This window comes from Rousettus aegyptiacus, unplaced genomic scaffold (genome assembly GCF_014176215.1).
Source record: "Rousettus aegyptiacus isolate mRouAeg1 unplaced genomic scaffold, mRouAeg1.p scaffold_m13_p_1, whole genome shotgun sequence".
Lineage (NCBI taxonomy): Eukaryota > Metazoa > Chordata > Mammalia > Chiroptera > Pteropodidae > Rousettus > Rousettus aegyptiacus.
Genome location: NW_023416284.1, coordinates 32,905,819 through 32,926,039, shown reverse-complemented (window position 1 = coordinate 32,926,039; position 20,221 = coordinate 32,905,819). Strand labels below are relative to the sequence as shown.

General features: G+C 38.2%; 1 protein-coding gene across 11 annotated transcripts in view; it reads right to left on the bottom strand.

Moving 5' to 3' along the window:
* Nucleotides 1–20,221, bottom strand: part of ELAVL4 (ELAV like RNA binding protein 4) — a 139,075-nt gene that overhangs the window by 42,943 nt on the left and 75,911 nt on the right. For 8 of the 11 annotated variants that reach the window (XM_016120426.2, XM_016120422.2, XM_016120428.2 and 5 more), the window contains exon 2: nt 10,135–10,375. In XM_016120426.2, the coding sequence (XP_015975912.2) occupies nt 10,135–10,375 (241 nt within the window). Of the gene's footprint in view, nt 1–10,134; nt 10,376–11,046; nt 13,859–13,886; nt 19,151–20,221 lie in introns of those variants that run through there. The other 3 variants (XM_016120429.2, XM_036233799.1, XM_016120423.2) reach the window with 3 other exon arrangements.

Sequence of the window (20,221 nt, the reverse complement as noted above, 5' to 3'; positions counted from 1 at the left end):
TCTAAGAACTCCAGCCCGTTGCCTTCTTTTTCTCTTCTGAACACTTATAGCTGATGTCTTCACATTCATTCAACAGAGGCAGAGTGGTGAGGTAACAGAAAGACCACAGGTTTTGCAGTTAGACAGATCTAATCCCACTCTCCAGCTAAATTATGTGAAGCCTTGTCTTCTTATCTGTAAAATGGGGATAATACCATTGATAATGCATAACTGATATAAAGTTTCAATGAGATAACATATATAATATGCCTCGTACTGTAGCTGACACATAGTAGGCATTCCATCAAACCTTCAACTTCATTTTATTGTTATGAATCCTTCTGTGCTATCATTCTAATGAAATTAACAGCCAGGGTCACGAAGGGTGAGTTGGGCCATGGTGAAAAACAAAACAAGTCAAAAGCCCACAAAACAGCAAAGGTGGATGTGTAGTGATATGCATCATAAGCAGGCTCCCCACCTCTACCAGACATGCAGGCTGTTGTAGGCCCCATAATTTGTCCTGGCTCCTCCCTAGACCTTGACCTTTCTAGCTACAACATGTGGACACAAATTACATCTTATCCTCTTTGCCTTCCTTACAGATCCTGTTATAGAATTTAAGAGAAGAGAAGGAAAGAGAATAACTTATTTGGTCTTATAAAGCAAACACTAAATAAATACTGTTGGCTGATTGAAAATATTTTACAAATATAAAAGCTTTACGCAAATATATGGTCTCTATCTGAATTTTATCTTTCCTTCAAAGCAGAAATATTTTCTCCCATCAAAGCTCAATTTTGGGACTGTAGAAAAAACGAAAAGGCAACTTAAAGATCTTTAGTTCTTATAAGGAATAAAGACATCACAGAGTTCATCAGTTAAGAGCAGTAGGGAGGTGTGGAATGGGGGCGGGGGAGCAGAGTGAAAAAAGAAATCACCACCACCGTACCTCACAGAAGACAAGAAAAAAATGAATTTCCCATTAACACATTTCAGAAAGCACTTTCCTCCTACCCTGAAGCTGATGAATTACATTTTTAGATAATGTGTAGAAATTTCAGTTTGACATTACCTTCTCGCTTAGTTCCTAGTCTCAATCAACCAGGTCATTCTACAGAGAAGGGTGGGTAGTAAGTGAGTGTGTGGGGTGTGTGTATGTGTGTGTGTGTGTGTGTGTGTGTGTGTGTGTGTGTGTGTTGGGGGAAAGAGGGGAAACTGGGTGAACAGGGAATTGGTTTTGTGAACCAAACAGTCAGCTAAAGTACAGAAATAGAAAACCCTTAAAATACTCAGGCCTGATTCACATCCCAGGTAAAAATCCTTTGAGATATCTCTCCTGGGATGTGAGAATACTTTCCTATGGTTATCTGAGTTTGGAAGCAGGGCAGAACTGTCAGATTGGAAAGGAAGATGATGGGGAATACAACCAGGGGGCTAAAGGAACCTGGTCTGTAATCCTGACTATTGCCATCATGGGAAAAAAATTATGTCAGCAGAAGAAGAATGTGTCTGCACAAACCTTAAATGTCACAGCTTCACTCAATTGCTAACCTGTCCTAATTAGAAAGGATAGGAGGTCTCTGATTGCCCTTGATGGGTGTGTAAGAGGCACAATGATTACATGGTTTACTGTTTGCACTTAATGTTCTGACATTCTTCAAGTACCCCTTAATAAAGCAATCTTGTATTCTCCTATTTTGTAACCTCATTAGGCTGTCGAATCTTTTCCATACCTAAAAATTTTCACTTGCCCCCAACAATAATCAAACCTGCTCCTCCCCAAATCGAAACTTTTTATTCTTCTTCCTGGAATATGCATAAGATGACTGCAGAGAGGTGATAAATAAAATGACAGATGCAAATTTACCTGATTTTCCTCCGAATTTTCCTACACATTGCACTGTACACAAGCACATTTTTTAAATCAGCAACAAAATGGACTGATAAATGCTACTATTTCCTCTACTGTTTGCTTTACGAATGAATACATACTGATGTGCATGTAGAAAAGTTCATTTGGCTAATCAATATCTTGGGATTTTCTTGGATATGCATAATTGAGACTGGGTTTTAACTATGCTTAATTTAAGGCAGCATCCGATTCAATATGGTACTTGAAAATAAAAAAAAGAACATAAGGAGGGGTATTTCGTGGAGAGAGAAAATCTGAAGTTAAGAACCACTCCAAATTTATTCTTTCTTGTTCAGGGAAATAGTGACCTGCTTAATTAAAAAAAAAGGTATTTATTATTTTTAAATGCATAGTGTGTTCTTTTCCAAAACAAAAAGATTATCAATCCTAATTATGTTTTTTCTGGACTAAGAGTTTTCATTCCCTAGGTAATAAAGCTGAGTTGGTTTGTAAAGGGGAGAAATCAGTTTAGTATTTTTAGGGAAACTGCCAAAGATAAACTATAAATTGGACAACTCACAATTAAGTCAGCCCTGGGTTCAAGGTTTACTTTCCCTATTTGGAAGCAAAATCAACTTGAGCAAATTACTCAGTTGTTCCTAATTCCAAGTTTCTTCACCTGTCAAATAAGTGTCTTGAGGATTACTGATCTCAGCATAATGCTTAGCACACAGTAAGTGCTCAATAAACACTGTCTATTATTAGGAATCTCCAAGAAACCCTAATTTACTATTTTTTTATTTTTTTAAAGTAATCTTTTTAATTGAGTTATAGTTGTCATACAATATTATATTAATTTTGGGTATACAAACAGAGATTTGATATTTTTATACATTATGAAATGATCAACACAATCAGTTGTTACCATCTGTCACCATACAAAGTTATTATAATATTATTGACTATATTTCCTATGCCGTACATTACATCCCCATGATTTAATTATTTATAACTGAAAGTTTGTACCTCTTAATTTGTTACACCTATTTTACCTGTCTCCCACCCCCTCCCCTCTGGCAACCACCAGTTTATTCTTTGTATCTATGAGTCTGTTTTGTTTTGTTTGTTCATTTGTTTTGTTTTTGAGATTCCACATATAAGTGAAATCATGTGGTATTTGTCGTTCTCTGTCTGATTTATTTCACTTAGCATTATACTCTCTAGGTCCATCCATGTTGCCACAAATAGCAAGATTTAATTTTTTCTTATTGCTGAGTAATATTCATATATATGAGTAATATTCATATATATGTATATGAATATACACACACACACACAGACACCACATCCTCTTCCATTCATCTATGGATGAATGGAAAGGTTGCTTCCATATCTTGGCTATTGTAAATAAAGGTGTAATGGACATGGGGTGCATAATTCGAATTAGTGTTTTCATTTTCTTCACATAAGTACCCAGAAGTGGAATTGTTAAGTTCCATGGAGGTTCTATTTTGAATTTTGTGGGGGACCTCCATACTGTTTTCCATAGCGGCTGCACTAATTTACATTCCTGCCCACAGTGAACCAAGGTTCCCTTCTCTCCACATTCTCACCAACACTTGTTATTTGTTGTCTTTTTGGTAACAGCCATTCTGACAGGTGTGAGGTGATATCTCATTGTGGTTTTGATTTGCATTTCCCTGATGATTAGTGATGTTGAGAATCTTGTCATGTGTCTGTTGGCCATCTATATTTATTTGGAAAAATGTCTATTCAGGTCCTCTGTCCATTTTTTCATTGTCTTTTTTATATTAAGTTATATAAATTCTTCATATATTTTAGATATCAACCCCTTGTTGGATATATCGTTTGCATCAATTTACTTATTTAAATTGGCTATTATTTTTAAAGCATTTAAAATAGTACCCAGAACACACATAAGGCACATACAAATACACAAAAGCTGCTGCTATCATCTTTATTTGTCTTTGCTGGGTGCTCTAAGAAATTATGCCAATAAACTCACCTTAGGGCTGAATGCATATTTCAGGAGTGAATTCAAAGCACTTTCACATTTTAGGAGCCTTTTATTGCTTATAAAGTTATCTCAGAAGTAAAACTTAATCAAATTCCCACAAAGTCCCTGTAAGTCTAGTTCCTCAAAAGTATATGAGGTAACGTAAAGCGATATACAATCCTCACACTCCTCTCCCTCTTCAACATAAGAAACTTATTCCATGCAGTGCCTTGTGGCCTCGATGCTCTAACAGATACTCCTCCCGTCGCCATAGTCCATGGCCCACATCTCATCTACTGAGAGGGACATACAGGATGATTAGCACTTTCACAAATCCAGAAAAGAGGAATAGAAGTTATTCAATGTCACCAAATCAAAACTGAGTCAGTCCCTTTAATCAGAGATGTGATTCTAGACACAAAAGCAGTGGCAAAGTATTCACCCTGCTGTCCATAGTAGTGAAGGGTCTTTTTTGCTGCTTTTCCCACTGAATGATAACACGAATTAAACCAAAGTCATGTGTTATAAAGGAAGAAATGAAGATGTGGATTAGAGGTGACGCTCAGGAAATGTCATCTTCTTCGATTGGGGTGCAACTCTAACCAACTTAATTTCTTGGTATGCTTAACTTTATCTGGCAATGCTTCTTCATATTAGACTATCACTTCCAGAGGGAACATCCTGGCTCTACTTCCTTTGTACAAACCACAGAGCAATGAAAAAGACTTCTGTTCTTAGACTGGTATTTTAGCTCTATTCCTTTGCTTTTCTTCCCTCTACCCATCTTTCAAACCTCCCCCAAAAGCTCCATCTAACACAGACCCATCTTTCAAACCTCCCCCAATTGCTCCATCTAACACAGACCTCATCCTTTCTCGACCATCCATGGCCCTTATAGCTTGTTTCATATACTGGTAACTACATATACTTAGTTTTATAATTGATAATGTTCAGTTTAGGCCACCCTGTTCTTAACCCCCAACCCCTTCAGAGCTCTCACTTTCCAACAGTGGAGAGAAAAATACTCCTAAAAACTACACTGCTGACAGGCGTGAGGTGATATCTTTATTAATAAATGAAAAAACAAGTGTTGATGAGGATGTAGAGAAAAGGGAACCCTTGTACACTGTTAGTGAGATTGCAAATTGTTACAGCCACTATGGAAAACAGTTTGGAGGTTCCTCAAAAAATTAAAAATAGAACTACCTTTTGACTCAGCAATTGCACTTCTGGGTATTTATCCAAAGAAAACCAAAACAATAATTTGGAAAGATCTATGCACCCCTATGTTCACAGCAGCGTTATTCACAATAGCCAAGGTATGGAAGCAACCTAAGTGACCAACGAGAGACTACTGGATAAAGAAGTTATGGTTCATATATACAATGGAATATGACTCATCCATTAGAAAATGAAATCTTACAATTTACAACAACATGGATGGACCTAGAGGGTATTATGCTGAGTGAAGTAAGTCAGAGAAAGATAAATATGATATGATTTCACTTATATGTGGAATCTAAGGAAGAGAAGGAACAAACCAGATGAAAACAAACTCATGGATACAGAAGAAAAACTAGTGATTGCCAGAGCGGAGGGAGTTTGGGGGGATGGGTGAAAAAGGTGTGGGGATGAGTGAAAAAGGTAAAAGGATGAAGAAGTACAAATTAGTAGTTACAAAATAGTCCTGGGGATGTAGAGTACAATATAGGGAATTTAGTTAATAGTATTGTAATAGCTATGTTTACAGATGGGTGCTAGAGTAATTGGGGAGGGCACTTCATCAACTATATAAACATCTAATCATTGTACTGTATACCTGAAACTAATATAAAATAAAATAAAAATTAAAAAATTATACTTTATGAGTACTTGGAGAATGACATTAGGTAAACATATAATTATTTTTTTATCATTGTAATGCAAATAATCACACACTCTAGACAGGTGGATCAAAACTGTATCTTATACACTAATTCATTTCTTGGGATTTTTCTTTGTCACTTTTTTTTTCTTTTCTCTGTTCATTTTGGAGAGGGGTGATGTAAGATAGACAATTATAAAAATGCAATTTAGCATTCCAGCTCTGCTGGCTTTAAGATATACCCTGAAGCACCTAACTCTATCTCGCCTAAGCCATATGTTTCCTACCCTAAAATATTGGTTGTCTAGGAACCTGGATTCAGTGATGCAATCTCAAAGCTTGGAAAAACAAAAAAGGCAAGAAAATAAACAAAATAAACTACTTCAATTCTTTGCAGCCCATGGGAATATTATAATTTCTATTGGGGGTTTGGTGCTCTTTGCCTGAGTTTGTAGGTTGCACAAATCCTTGTGGGCCACAGTCCACTTCCCTTTCTCCGAAGCAGAAGTTGCAGGTGGATGAAGGAGAAAGATAAAGGACGTGGCTTCCAGTGGCATCATGTGTCCCCACCTGCACACAAAATAGCTTGGGATACATGTTTTTGTTTTCGTTTTTTTTTTTTTTTCCTCCCTGGTACCTAGGTTATCCTGATAAGTGTCCATTCCCAATTGGAAAAAGAAAATCTAATATCCCTGAGAAGATAAGTAACAGAGATGTCCAAAAGCACTGTAAAAGAATCTTAAATCTGGCACTTTCAGTAAATTTGGTTCTACTCTGAAGGATGAGTTGTATCCCCAGAAGAAGATAAATATTGTTATCTTTGCCTCCCGTTATACACAAGAGTCTTGTTTAAAGCCGTAGTATATACTAGATAGACTCTCCAGAGGGCAGCCAGCAACCACTACTCAGAGGAACACAATGCCTCATTGGGTTATGAGTGAGGGTTAGGCAGAGGTCCTTTCTCAACACAGGGAGGGAGACCCAGCACATGCTTCTGGCTAAGATCATACTTTTGAAAACTGGGGGTGAATCCCGGCTCTACCGTCTGCTAATAACTTTGTTATTAATAATTTTGCCCGGGCAAGTTACTTAACCTCACTAAACTTCACTGTCCTTATCCAAGAAAATGGAGCCTGTTCTCAGTGTTAAAGGAAATAAAGTATGTCAAGGGCTTAGCAAGTACTTAGCATACAGTAAGACCTTGATAAATGATAGCAATTATGTCCTCAGCACTACAACACTTACATCCATGCCTGGATTTCCTCTTTGTGTTCTCAAATGAAGAATACATTGACAACCCACAGTCAGGAGTGAATTCAGCCTACTGGTAATGCTAGCAATAAAAAGTCTCTTTCTTCCTCTTTTTATTATTATTATTTAGGCAAGGTGATCCTTGGTTGAGCTCACAGGTGGACTTTCATTTTTTACACCTACAGCACCTGGTTTATCCTAGGTGGTCTCCCATCCAAGTACTAACCAGGCCCGACCCAGCTTAGCTTCTGAGATCAGCTGATCAGCTTCCGAGATCAGCTTCCAAGATCAGACAGGATCTGGCTTGTTTCGGGTGGCATGACCATAGCCTCTTTCTCTTTCTTTTCCTCTCTCTCTCTTAATATCTGTCTGTTTGTCTACCTACCTACTTACCTACCTACCTAACTACCTACCTACATACCTATCTACCTACCTTCCTAACTACCTGATAACCTAGAACCTTCCAAGAGAATCTATTACATTCTCTTCAAAGTGGTTTGGGCTGGAAAATCTTAATCTTGAATTCTTATCTCTTTGCCACTTCCCACCCCTCAGCCCTCCCACTGGATATTTAGAACTCCTTGTAAACTTCACAGGATCGAGATGCATTGAGAAATGTAGGAGGTGTTGAAGGAAAAAGGGGGACTGGGATGTTAAAAATCAGGGCAACAAAAATACCTATGATGTCATTTACCCTGACTTCTGAACCACCAGCAGCAGCCTTTCAACTTGCCTGGTGTGATACCTCACCTTTCCCAGCCTGTGTTATCACTTACCCTCAAATGCAAGCCTCAGAGGGTCTCCCATTAAAGCGATTCCCACTCCTTCCCCACCTCCCCACAGCCCTATCTCTCCCTTCTCCTCTGTCTTTTAGCGTAGCCAATTAAACCTGAACAACGGGTGGATGGAGGAAATATGCTGCATCTATGGAATGGTACAGCAGGGACCAGTTTCACTGTTAATTTAAAATGCTAGAATTAATTAGGTAGTGTAAATGAAGAATTTAATAAGCACTCTTTACAACCACAAGTTCTACTTTTATTAAACACTGATAGCAAATGAGGGCAAATATCTCTGGTCTCTCTGTATTTCCTTGCCTCATTCCCATAAGTTCTCTGCAAATAAAATTCTCTCTCTCTTTTTTTTTTTTGGCCTGAATTTTTAAAAAATGTGTAATTATAAATTTATGCCTGAATTTTATTTCTGCTTTCAACCCATAAGTTTCTTCTTTAAGCTCAGATGCTATTGTATGTTTCTGCTTGTGCTGGAGAGGGTGCTAAACAAACCAAAGTTGACAATTTTGGTTTTGTATACCAAATTAAAGGCTGTCTTCGAAGCTGTCACTCCTATTCAAATCGACTCGGTGAACTACCAAATTAGCATTCTTTCAGTAAAGGAATCTGCTTGTTTAAACATGTATCTTTAGAAAACAAGGAACAACACCATGAATCAGTACTCTTCAAAAATCTCACTACAATTCTAAGGGAACTCTTTTGAAAAGGTGATTAATAATATTCACTAATATAGCTGGCAGAGTCTCTATTTAGAATGTAAGGCTACACCAAAGATACATTTTCTATACAGGAGTGGGAGAAAAAATCATATGGTTAACTGGTTTTAATTTGGTTTGAATTATCATCCTATTATATAAAGATTATTCAGAAATCTAAACACTGGCTTTCTGAGAGCATAGGCAATTCTCTTAACAAATGGAAGATCCAATGCTCTGAGGTAAGATCATCAAAGCCCTGGCCCTATTTGGAGACTTAGTAAAATTTCTCTGTTCTAGCCACTCTCCTTGAAACGTACTAACTATATCTATACTAATAACATCCCCCACTTATTGAGAGACTGCTATGCGATAGGCATTGTGCTATGTAGTATATATCCAGTCTCTCATTTAATCCTCACAATAAGCCCTTTCAGATAAGTATTATTTTCCAACTTTACAGATGAGAAAATTATGTTTGGAGGGTTATGTGACATATTTTTGACAGGTATTTTAGTTTTATGGTTTTGCAAAGTACTTAATTTATTTGGGGGACAAATTTACGAGCAAATTAGAAGAATCAGAGAACATATGTACACACATATATACTGGATTCTCTGATTTAAAAGTAACATGATGTATCTATCTCCCTAATTTAATTATAGAGTTTCCTTTTTCTTATATAGGCCAGTTTGTCATCAATTAAACTGTTCAGAGAAGGGGAAATAAAAGCCAACACTCAAAAATGACAAATACTCAAAGTTGAATGATTTTAGGAGTGAAACACCAGAGAGCAGACACTTCACTGACATCACAATGTAGCCCAATATTTTTCAAGGAAAATATTCTCATATCCAAAAATATTTCAGAAAAATGCTCCCCATCCCACCTCACACATAGACATGCACACGACCCTGGCAAAGAATTACGGTATCAGTGTCTGGCAAACATTAGGTCCCCAATGAATGCTTGTCGATTATGAAAAAAAATCAGAACCTAAAAACCTCAAGTATTGAAGTTGTATAGGGTATCGTTTCACTTTCAAGGAAAATGTCTGGTTTCTCAAAGAATATCTTCAAAACAAACAAATAAATAAAATAAAATACCTCAAATGCAGATCTTCATTAAGCATTTCCCTCCTACTGTAGAGTAGTTTCTTTTAAGAATTATCTGCTATCCTTAGGGCCTATTTTTCCCCAGGGACAGTGGGCAGTTGTGGTTGACCTCTTTCCACAAGTCTTCAGTTGGCCCCCTTAGAAACACTGTCTGAGACACATGGAAGAACACTGGACACACACAAACCAAGTATTTGAGAAGAAAGGAACAGGCAGATAAAAACTAGCTTGGAATATATGGAGGGCAGAGGGCAGAACCAAGAACTAAAGAACAAAGGGAAGGGGTAGCTGATTAAGAATAAAAGGGGATAAAACTAAAGGGTTATGAGAAAACTCCAAATTCTTAATCTGCTCCCCAATCCTACCAATCTGCAGGAGGGTTTTCGGTGGTGTACATACACATATGAGTTTATGACTGTGTGCCCACGTCATCCTTGAATGCAGGATCCATGCTGCAGACACTCAGGTGCCTTACCATGCCTGTGCATTTCTGCTAAGGTCTGCACATCTGATGGGAAAACAAAGCTGCAAATCCCAAGCCTAGAATATTGAAGAAGAGCATACCTGTAATTTTGTCTCTCACGAGTTTGCAGGATTCTATTTCACCAATGCTCCCAAAGAGACTCCTGAATTCCTCTTGGGTCATATTCTGGGGTAAATAGTTGACTATGAGGTTGGTTTTGCTGTCATCCGTGGCTGCCCCTGTCTGCATGGGAGAAGGACAGTTTCTATTGTTGCTGGAGGGTCCATTGCTTGTATTGGATGTCGGGCCATTTGACACCTGAGGCTCCATGGTGCTAATTATCTAAACAAACATAAAAATAATAAAAATAAGCCTTTTGAAATCTCAAAGACATAATTAAAGTCTCTTTAAAATTTTAATTTAATTTCGTTTTTTGGAAAAAAAAAGAAACAAGATAAAGCAAAATGGAGTAAAAGAGACTGGGATGTGAGCATAGCCAATTTAGAAGCATGTTTTAAACCAAAACGTTAAACTCCCCTTGCTATTTTTAGGCTAGCCCATAGATTTTGAACACAGACTAGAATGCAGTGGGAACTCTCCCATTATTTTGTTAATGAAAAGCTAATTCCTGTTTTCATTACACAATCACTCTCAGAAATGTATACTTAAGCCATACCAAATTATAATTAAAATGTAAAGTAATAATCATGATTAAAATTATAGTTCCATTAAAGCTGAAAAAGCTAAATATAGAGGGCTACACTCACAAGATCAAATACAGTACCTGTTTATTAACTATCTCATAAAGTAAAATGACATTAAATTAAGTAGGGCCATTCCATATGAGAAGGGTTTAGATTTTCACTGATGCTTAATCACTGATCAAACTTTCGTAAGCACATGCTGGTGAGCTACGAAGTCATCTAATGCTATTTTGACCCAGCCACTCTGTTACTGTTTCTCCTGGACCTCTAATAAAAAAGAAGAAGAAAAAAGTCTCTTTAGGTTTTCACCTTACATCCAGCACATCCTGAGGCTGTCCTCTTGCACATACTCAAAAAGGACTTCCCCTGGATTTAAATAGTCAAGTAAACAAATGTGTGAACTGTTCCAGGCAGGCAGCATGCAAGGGAATAAAGAGGTGAATAAATCTTAGTCTCTACCTTCAAGGAGCTTACTGTCTATGGCAGACACAGACAGACAAACGGCTTGTAGGACAATAGACATGTAGTGGAAGAGCAATCGACCCTGCTAATAAGATAGGGGATTAGCAGAAGGTGATAACTAGAATGAGGTTTTACATCAAAAACGGGTTTAAGCTCATGAAGGTTCCCTGTATGGTATGAAGAACATGAAGATTCACAAAAATTCAGAGCTAGAAAACACTTAAGGGAATAAAATCTAGTTCAAAACTCTCATGTTTGAGATGAATTCCGGAGACATCCAGCAATGTCTTTGTCATTATGGGAAAGTGGGGCAGAGTCTGGGCCTGCACCCAATTTTCCTGGCCTCAAATGCAGCCTAGCAGTCCCTCTCTTCTATCCTGTCCTACCACTATCCCTTACTCATCCTTCGTGATACGGCTTTTGTTTCCTCTGAAATTGATTATCGACTGCTTGGAAATGGAATCATGCTCTGCTATTAATTAGCTGTGTGACCTTGGGGAAGAAACTTGAACTCTAGGAGACTTAGTTTTTCTCATGTGAAAAATGAGAATAATGCTGTCTGCCTTGCTAGGTGGTAAGAAGGATCTTCTGACACGATGTATGTAAAGTACCGGAATAGCGGTGGGAACATAACCACAATCACTGATATTTATTGAAGTCACTCTGCCAATCACCTGATGTGACTTCTCTCACTGACTCCTCATAAGACGGCATTGAGGCATATTCTAATATTCTCTACATTTTATACACAAGAAAACCAAGGATTAGCAGTCATCTGATAACTAGTAGCTTCCATTATTATTACCATTTGGCTTCTTGGGGAATTTTAATAGAATACACATGTAGTGAAGCATACATATCTTAAGGGTACAACTCAAAAAATGTTTACAAATTGAATACAACTCATACCAGAGAAACCACCTTTCAGACCATGAAGTAGAACATGACTAGCATCCCTATAGCCTTCCTTGTGTTCCCATGGTAGGTAATCACTATTACTTATAACCACTAATACAATAGGTAACCACTATTTTGACTTCTAATTTGTAGATTTCATTTATTTATTTTTGAACTTTTTATGCATAGAATCACACCATTCATACTATTTTATGTCTTCTCACACATTGTGTCTGGGTGTCATTCATATTGTTAGATATAATGGTGGATTGTTCTTCGCTGCTGTATAGAATTCCATTGTATGAAAACATCACACTTTATTTATCTCTTCTACGATCGATGAACAATTGGGTTGCTTCTAGTTTTTAACTATTTCAGACAATGCTGCTATGAGTATTATGTACATATTTTTTGGTGTACATACACACACATTTCTGTTGGAAATATTCCTGGGAGTCTACTTTGGGGGTCATAGGGTGTATGTACGTTCAGCTTTTAGATACTGTCAACAGTTTTTCAAAGTGGTTGTACCAATTTACACTCCCACTGGCAGAGTATGAAAGTTCCAATTGCTGCACATCCTCATCAACATTCAGAGCCTCTTTTTTGGTTTCATTTTGTTTTTACTTATTTTCTCATCAGAAGCACAGTGGAATAGTAAAAAAAGAATGAGTTTTTAGGCAAGGCAATGGCTGACTTAAAATTCTAGTTCTATCATTAGCTGGGCAGTCTCAGGCAAGTTACCTCAATACTCCAAGCCTCAGTTTCCTCTTTGTAAACTTGAATAAAGCCTATCATGCTAGGTTATCCTCAGAATAAGATCACATATGTATTTAATTAAGTACCTACAATGTGAAGTGCTTAGAGTCATCATAACTATTATTCCTCATCATGCCCTACACAGGTGAGTGTTACCCCACTTGTTTCCTCTTCTGATAATCACAAGTGGGAAATGAAACCAAGAAAAAGAAGACTCAAGAGGCATCAGGAAAATAAGGCAGATTGAGGATGATGGGGAGCTTCTAAGATTCTTTACCATCATGTAAGTAACTTTTATCATATCGCCAGAAACTTTCTTCTTGGATTCAGGTCAACTATGAGATTCTGGAAGGCTAGTCCAGACAGCAAGTAGAAAGTAAAGACCTCCTGAGAAGAATCTTAAATCAAGCTCTCCTCGGCACTGATAAAAATTGCACCCAGCAAAGCCCATTCAGCTGTTCTTCCTTGGAGACAAGGGTTCAGGATAAAATGAGGGAGCTGTGCCCAGGGGAGGGGTCATGCCAATGGAGATGATGTCGAGCATCATCACAACTCCTGGCTGGGAGGCAGGCGTCTGCTCTGCCAAGTAGTCCAGCCTCCTGGGTCTGTGCAGCGCTTCCATTTGCTGTGTCGTCTCACTGCTTAAGTAAGTCAGGTGTCCAGGCAACAAACATACGGAGCACTGCCAACTCGATAAGGAACTTGAAAAACAGAGTTTATCCAATTCAAGAGGCTTGGCTGGCAGAACCACAGAGCTGCCCAACTATTACATTTTGATTTAATGGAAAAAAAAGCCAGTCCCATAATCTTTAGAGCACTCTCCCTGCTCTCCATCTTTATTAGGTTACCCTTCTTAAGGCTCTCCCACAAATACCTGGAAAATATCCTGCATTGTGGCAGCTTTTTGTGTGTTAATGATAGAGTATGAGAAAGAATGTAAATCATACCTAAGCATGTTGTGACTCTGTGGGACCAAGACTGTTAAAGGTCACCTGACAACCAGGTTCATCTTTTGTTCATTGGATGCTCACCTCACAGACACATGTGGTGAAAGCCAGCCACTTGTCCAGGTGAACATCTCACAGGTCTCCCTGCTCCAGTAAGGTTTAGGAAGTGTCAAATCTGCAGCAAAGTAATTTCAGTTCCTCCGTCAGCTTTCTGGATCTCCTTACATCTTACGTGGATTTCCTAATATATGTTGACTCTTGAAGTTGAGCCCCATCTGTACATCAGACCATCTGAAACGGGCCCAAACCTTGGAAAAGGAGCCATGAGATGCAATGTTTGGTACTGAGCTAGCCCAATCGAAACACACCTACACGTAGGCCAAGTCGTTCTCGCCTAATGGAGATGGAGCTCACTTTTCTCTGCATACACACTACACAGTTATCCTTTTGTGCATTCAGAAAGAACTGATAAAAATACGCATGCACACAGAGTTTTCTCAACAAAAATGTACAGTTCCAAAGCTGAGAAACTTTTGCAAATATGTTAATATACCTCGGGTAATAAGACCCCTTACTGGTCTTAATGATGCATCCTAGGATGCAAGACAGGCTTACAAAAAGAATCAGAAATGTAAAACATCAGAATAAAATCTGACATAGAAGTGAACCAAGAGGATTTCAAACTATTATTTTGAAAATAAGAGAAGTTGCCAAGATAGAAAGATAACAAACCCAAGAATATGAAACTACAGCTTTCAGGGTTACATGATAAATCTTAAAGAAAAGACACCTCTAAAATCTACCTGGGAAAGAGACCAGAGGTAAGCATGTGTGTTAGTGGGAAGCACATCCTCCAATAAGCACAGAGCCTGGCTCTGCAAAATCAGAACACTGGCTTCCCCAGCCTACGGTTTTTGATATTCTAACAGTACAATTTTCACTGCAGATAAATAAATCAGTTATTCAAGGGTGCATTTGTATTTTAATGAAACATTTGTGTGGCTCTTACAGCCAACTTTGCAGCTGACCAGGTTCCAAACCCTTGACTTGCCCTCCTTCTCTCTTCTGAACAGCAATTAAGAACAGAATTATAGTCAGCATCCAGGACAGAGCATTGAGGAGGTTCAGTTGACTTCAAACTCTAATGGTTATACAAAGCACTGCATTAAATCTTTTATGTTCCCATGATATATTTTAAGAAACATTATACAGGCAGAAAATTTCAGGGATAAACTATTTAGAGCAGTGAACAATAACGTAGGCACTCAAATCCTGTCATTGTAAATGTCGATGGTTTGAATGACTAATTACTCACACTCAGCGCATTAACCTCACCCCTCCCACCACTTTTTTCCTGCAAAATATACAACAAAAGCAAGAGGGAAGGCCTCAGACAGGCAGCTGTGGGATTATCTGTCAGGGTCATTTATCTCTGTGGAGGGGGAATAAGAAGCAGAGACTGGGTCAGCCTCTTTCTCAGGGTGCTCCTGAAAAAAACAGCCAACCCTCTCTACCCTTCATGGCATCTCCCTTGCCACAATTCTGGGTCCTTCTTAATAGCCCTAATGACCTCTTCCATCACCTTTCTCTCTGTTATGCACCCCAGGTATCTACAACACTACTTTCTGGACATATCAGGTCACAAGCACGTAAAAAAGGATTTATTTCCATTATGGTTAGATCTAGGTATGTTAGATGGATAGAGATGGAGCCCCAGTGTGCCAGACACTGTGCCAGGGGATACAGAGATACAGAGATAACACAGACAAGAAGCTGACCCTCACTGAGTTCACAGTGTTGATGCATGACAGATATCAGAGAACATTAGGGACCATAGAGCCCAACCTCGTAATTTTAATGATGAAGAAACTGAGGACAAGAGAGGAGAAATGACTTGCCTAAGGTCACATTGCTAGTTAGAGGCAGAGATGGGACTTAAGCCCAGGTCTACAGACTATCTCACTTGAGTACTCTTGTACTTATGCAAACATGGATGAGGGCTTACTTCATTTTTTTGGTGGGAGGAGGTGAGGGGTGGGCTTATCATAGAATAGATAGAGGTGTAGAGATGTGTTTACCTCCATGCTTTTCTGAGTAGAGCATTTAACAATTCATAAAGAATGGAGACGGGGACTCTGAACTCCATGGCAGAGAAACTACGTCTGTTTTGTTTATCACTATATCTCCTGTATGTTGAACAAGCCCTGACAGTACGTTCTGGATAGAGTATTGAATGAAAGTCCTTGCATGTCCAATAGATCACTAGATCCCTCAAACAACTCTGTGAAATACAAGCTGATAAGGTATTACTGTCATCCCCATTTTACATATAACCAAAGAAGACAGAACACTTATTGAGTATTTATTATATAGCAGGCATACATTTGGATAGTATTTCAAACGCAGATTTTAAGAGCTATTCATCGAAGGAGGAGAGCTGAAACTTTGGTTGGCGTGCATCCCCTAGAGAACCTGCTGAAGCCTTTGCCCTTTCTTTCCAGAAAAAAATATTCATGCATGAAACATTTCACATACACTAAAGCCAGTCTTTTGTCTCCAGATTGAATCCCTAAATTGATTCTTCCCACTCAAGCCTGGGACATTTTTGGAGGACCTCTGCATAGACTAACACTCTTTTTACTTCTTGATTGGAAAGTTTAGAATCCCACTCCCTCGCCCTCCTACTCACTTCCACCCCACTCTTCATACAAGGTTGGGGAGAACTATCAGTTGAGCATGCTGGCAGTATTTAGTCCATTCTAAAATTCTAAAAATGTACTTGAGTACTAAAGTACTAAAAATGTATTTAAAATCCCCTTTAATATTTCTTTCACTAGTTCATAAATTTCTTACACCTCCCTTTGTCCCCACTCTTTACAAGGCTTTCATTTGCTCATTTGGGGGAAGTCAGGCTAGAGAGTTATAGGGCTGATCCTTACAACTGAGGTCAGTGTCATTCATTGTCAAGGGCCCCAGAGAGCCATATCACAAGTAGCCCCTTCACCAGTCCTGTCAGCCACACCGCATCCTGTCTTTGCTCCAATAAAAATGTCAGTCTGACAATAAACTGTATGGTCTTGCATTTATGTATCTTCACATAGTTTACACTTTCAGGATTTATTTCATAAGGCAAATGAAAGGTTACAAGTTTACATTACAGGAACCTGCCCTGCTGTAGAACTCACTACTGACATTCATCATCCAAGAGCCTAGTGCAGGGCCCTTGTATGCCCAACACAGGGCTCCCGGCATTCTGTAACTTCTGGTTTTCTGGTGGAGAGAAGGCCTCGATTCTCAACTCAAGCAAAAGAATCAAGAAAGAAAGAGCCTAAAAAGTCACAGGAATATAATTTTTCTAAACACTGTTCCCTCTACTTTGAGTGCCCTCTAAATGTTAGCATTCCCAGAAACTAGAAAGATGCTAAAAGAATGTACTGATCGCAAACATGTCTCAGGTGTGAACATCTGAGACACACAGGTATTTTATTAAATATTTTAATGGGTATTTAAAGGTGTTTTCTTTTACCATGTTGGAGGGACTTTTCAAAATTTATGTATGAAGGCTAACCCTTATGTAATAGAGCAAGTGCTCCCAAGAGCATGAAGAATAATGTTTACCAAGGGCAGTCACTGCATTAAACCATTAAAGAAATAGGTTTAAATTATTCATGAGAACAAAAATAAAAGTCCTAATTCTCTTTGTAGGCTTTTCCCACTTAACCCTTATAAAGTTCTAACATGCAGTGTGTTAGACTCTGGTGAAACAGCCCAAACTACTGCATTTCATCTGCCTTTCAAAAGTTTGAAAAATAAATCCCTGAAGTTAGAAAATTACACAGCAGGCTCTGCGTTCCTCAAGACAGATATTATTTTTAGGAATAATTCCTCACTTCTCTTCTTGCTCCTTGAAAGATACTAAAAATGTCCTTACAAACCCCCAATTTCATATTTCTTTAAAGTTCCGTTCATCAGCTCATCAAGTCCATACTCTCCTCTCATTCTTTTCAAGAGGCTTTAATTCACTCAAGTCCCTTTAGGTTAATACTTTTTTTTTTTTCTTCTAAATACAATGCTTCCCTGGTTTTGATTCAATTGGGAAGGAAACACATGTTATTAATGGGGCCTCAAAGAAAAGGCTGAGATCAATTATCTGACCACTCTAGGAAAAAGGAACTTGAGAATAACCCACCTCCCAACCAAATTATTGTGATGACTCACAAAGACCCTGGATTAGGGGAATCGGGCTGAAGCCTACACTCATGTCCCCCAAAACCAAGTTTCTGTAGATTCTGCTGGAAGGTAACTAAAAAACTCAAAAAAAATATTTCATTCCAACTGGGGAAAACATGCTGACAGTTTAATAATATCTTTGGGCAGATGCACAGATAACCTGAAAGACCTATTTACTCTAAGAAGTTATATGGTAATAAATTCTCAGCATATCCTTAAAACAAGTATATTCAATGCAACACAAGTTTATTGGATGCTGTTATAGGTCAAGGCATTGTTCTAGGAGTTGAGGAAACAAAATAATTTGGTTCTTGCCCTTGAGGGTTCAAGTTGAGAAGATGGGAGAGGAGGGTAGGTAAACAAATAATTAATTAAAATCAATTGTATACATCCCTTTCTTTTAAGCAGCCCATTCTAAAATTTCTTCGATGACTCCTATCCTCAGCAAAAACAGATAAATGTAATACACAAAGATTAGTCCAATGCTATTCTGACACTGAACTGACAGTCCTGTTTCTAGTCTAAATGCCCAGGTCTAAATGTCCATGTCCTAAACAAATGACTGTTTGTAAAAATGAGGTAAGCTGCAGGCATTCCTCCTCTGAAATAGCATCTACTTCACCGGAGGTGAATACCAGGCATGCTGAAAGTATTCTCAGTGGTAGCAGTCAGAGCTTTTTAAAAAATCAGCAGCCACTGGAGAGAACAAGAAGCATTAATACTTAAAATAGCAGGGCCAGCATGGATATGAAAAGTGTAATCAACATTTAATTTCTCTTAGGCATTATTCTCAAATTCATAGAAAATCAAGTTTTTAATCTTCTTCCCCAGACACATCACACACATTTCTCTTCCAAAATAAATTACTGGCCCCTTTTATATCTTATAATGTTCCTTTAAGGCTTCAGTTTGGGCCTAAAATGATTTCCTGGTATGCACATCCTGGGACAGCCTTGGTAAAACCCCTGGGTATTTGGTTTTAACAGACTTACAGCAAACTCTCCAGAGCTTGGGGATCGCTTGATCATCCAGGTCATTACAAACATGAGGCAATCAACCTTTCCCTCACCAGCCAGCCCACTCCCAACTCAGTCCCCTTTTCCAAAAAGGCCACTAAATGAATACAATCTCATACTTTCAATAAGCTTTCTTTATTAAAAGCATTTTGAAAAAGACAAATGTTTTCATTTTAATGTAAGTACAATTTTGTGGGCAAGCTCTCAGGCTTCCAGCAAAAATATCAGCTCTAATAATAATATTAAAAAAAAGCCCTGGAAAACAATTCCTTTCCCATCCTACCCTTTAAGCCCTCAAACTCTGAATGTTTAATGCGGACAAAATATCAAAATGCTTAATAATAAGCCATGAGTACCTATCGGGATGGGAACCAGTTATGATGGTAAATATATTATCTTCATCTTCCACACAAAGAACATTAATGAATCATTTGTAAAACTGCCCACAGACTGATTAAGCCCGACTTGTGTTCTGATTATGTACATAAACAATAGCCAGTGGCACAATTCATGTAAACATAAATATTGTATATTTATAAAATGCCTAGCTAATGGTGTAAGCAAACTCACTGAGATTCGGCTGTAAAAAGCACTGTGTTATTCCATATCTACATCATGATCTAAAGCATTAAGTCATGCCTCTGAATTTGTTTTATGGATACTCAGATTAAATTCTTCAGAAATCTACATAAAATATTTTTTATTTTGAAAAACAATACTTGTTTTCTTAACATAGCTAGGATGGAGGTGGGAAGAGAATAGAGATGAATAGAGGTAGTATCTAGAAAAATCTGTACAAAGCAACCTTTTCTTTGTTAAGAGTTATTGTATAGTGCCAATGGCTCTTGCAATTGTGCAAGTCAAGGGGGCGTACCTATTTGGGGGCATTCTGAAGCTAAAGGTACTGAATGAAATGAAACAGTTCTCAGCACCTTAAAGCATGTGTAAGTGGCCATGCTAAATGAGACCCACGGACCATTCTAGCCTCATGTTATATCTACGTGTTCATTAGTGAAAAGATCCTGAACATCATTCTGATAGAGTGGTTTTAAATTTAAAAATTGGTTATCATACTTGAAATTTTATTTTTAATTTCCTCCTTCACTAGCTTCCTCCCTTTTCCTTCCTTCCTTCCTTCCTTCCTTCCTCCCCCCACCCCTCTCAATCTCAGAA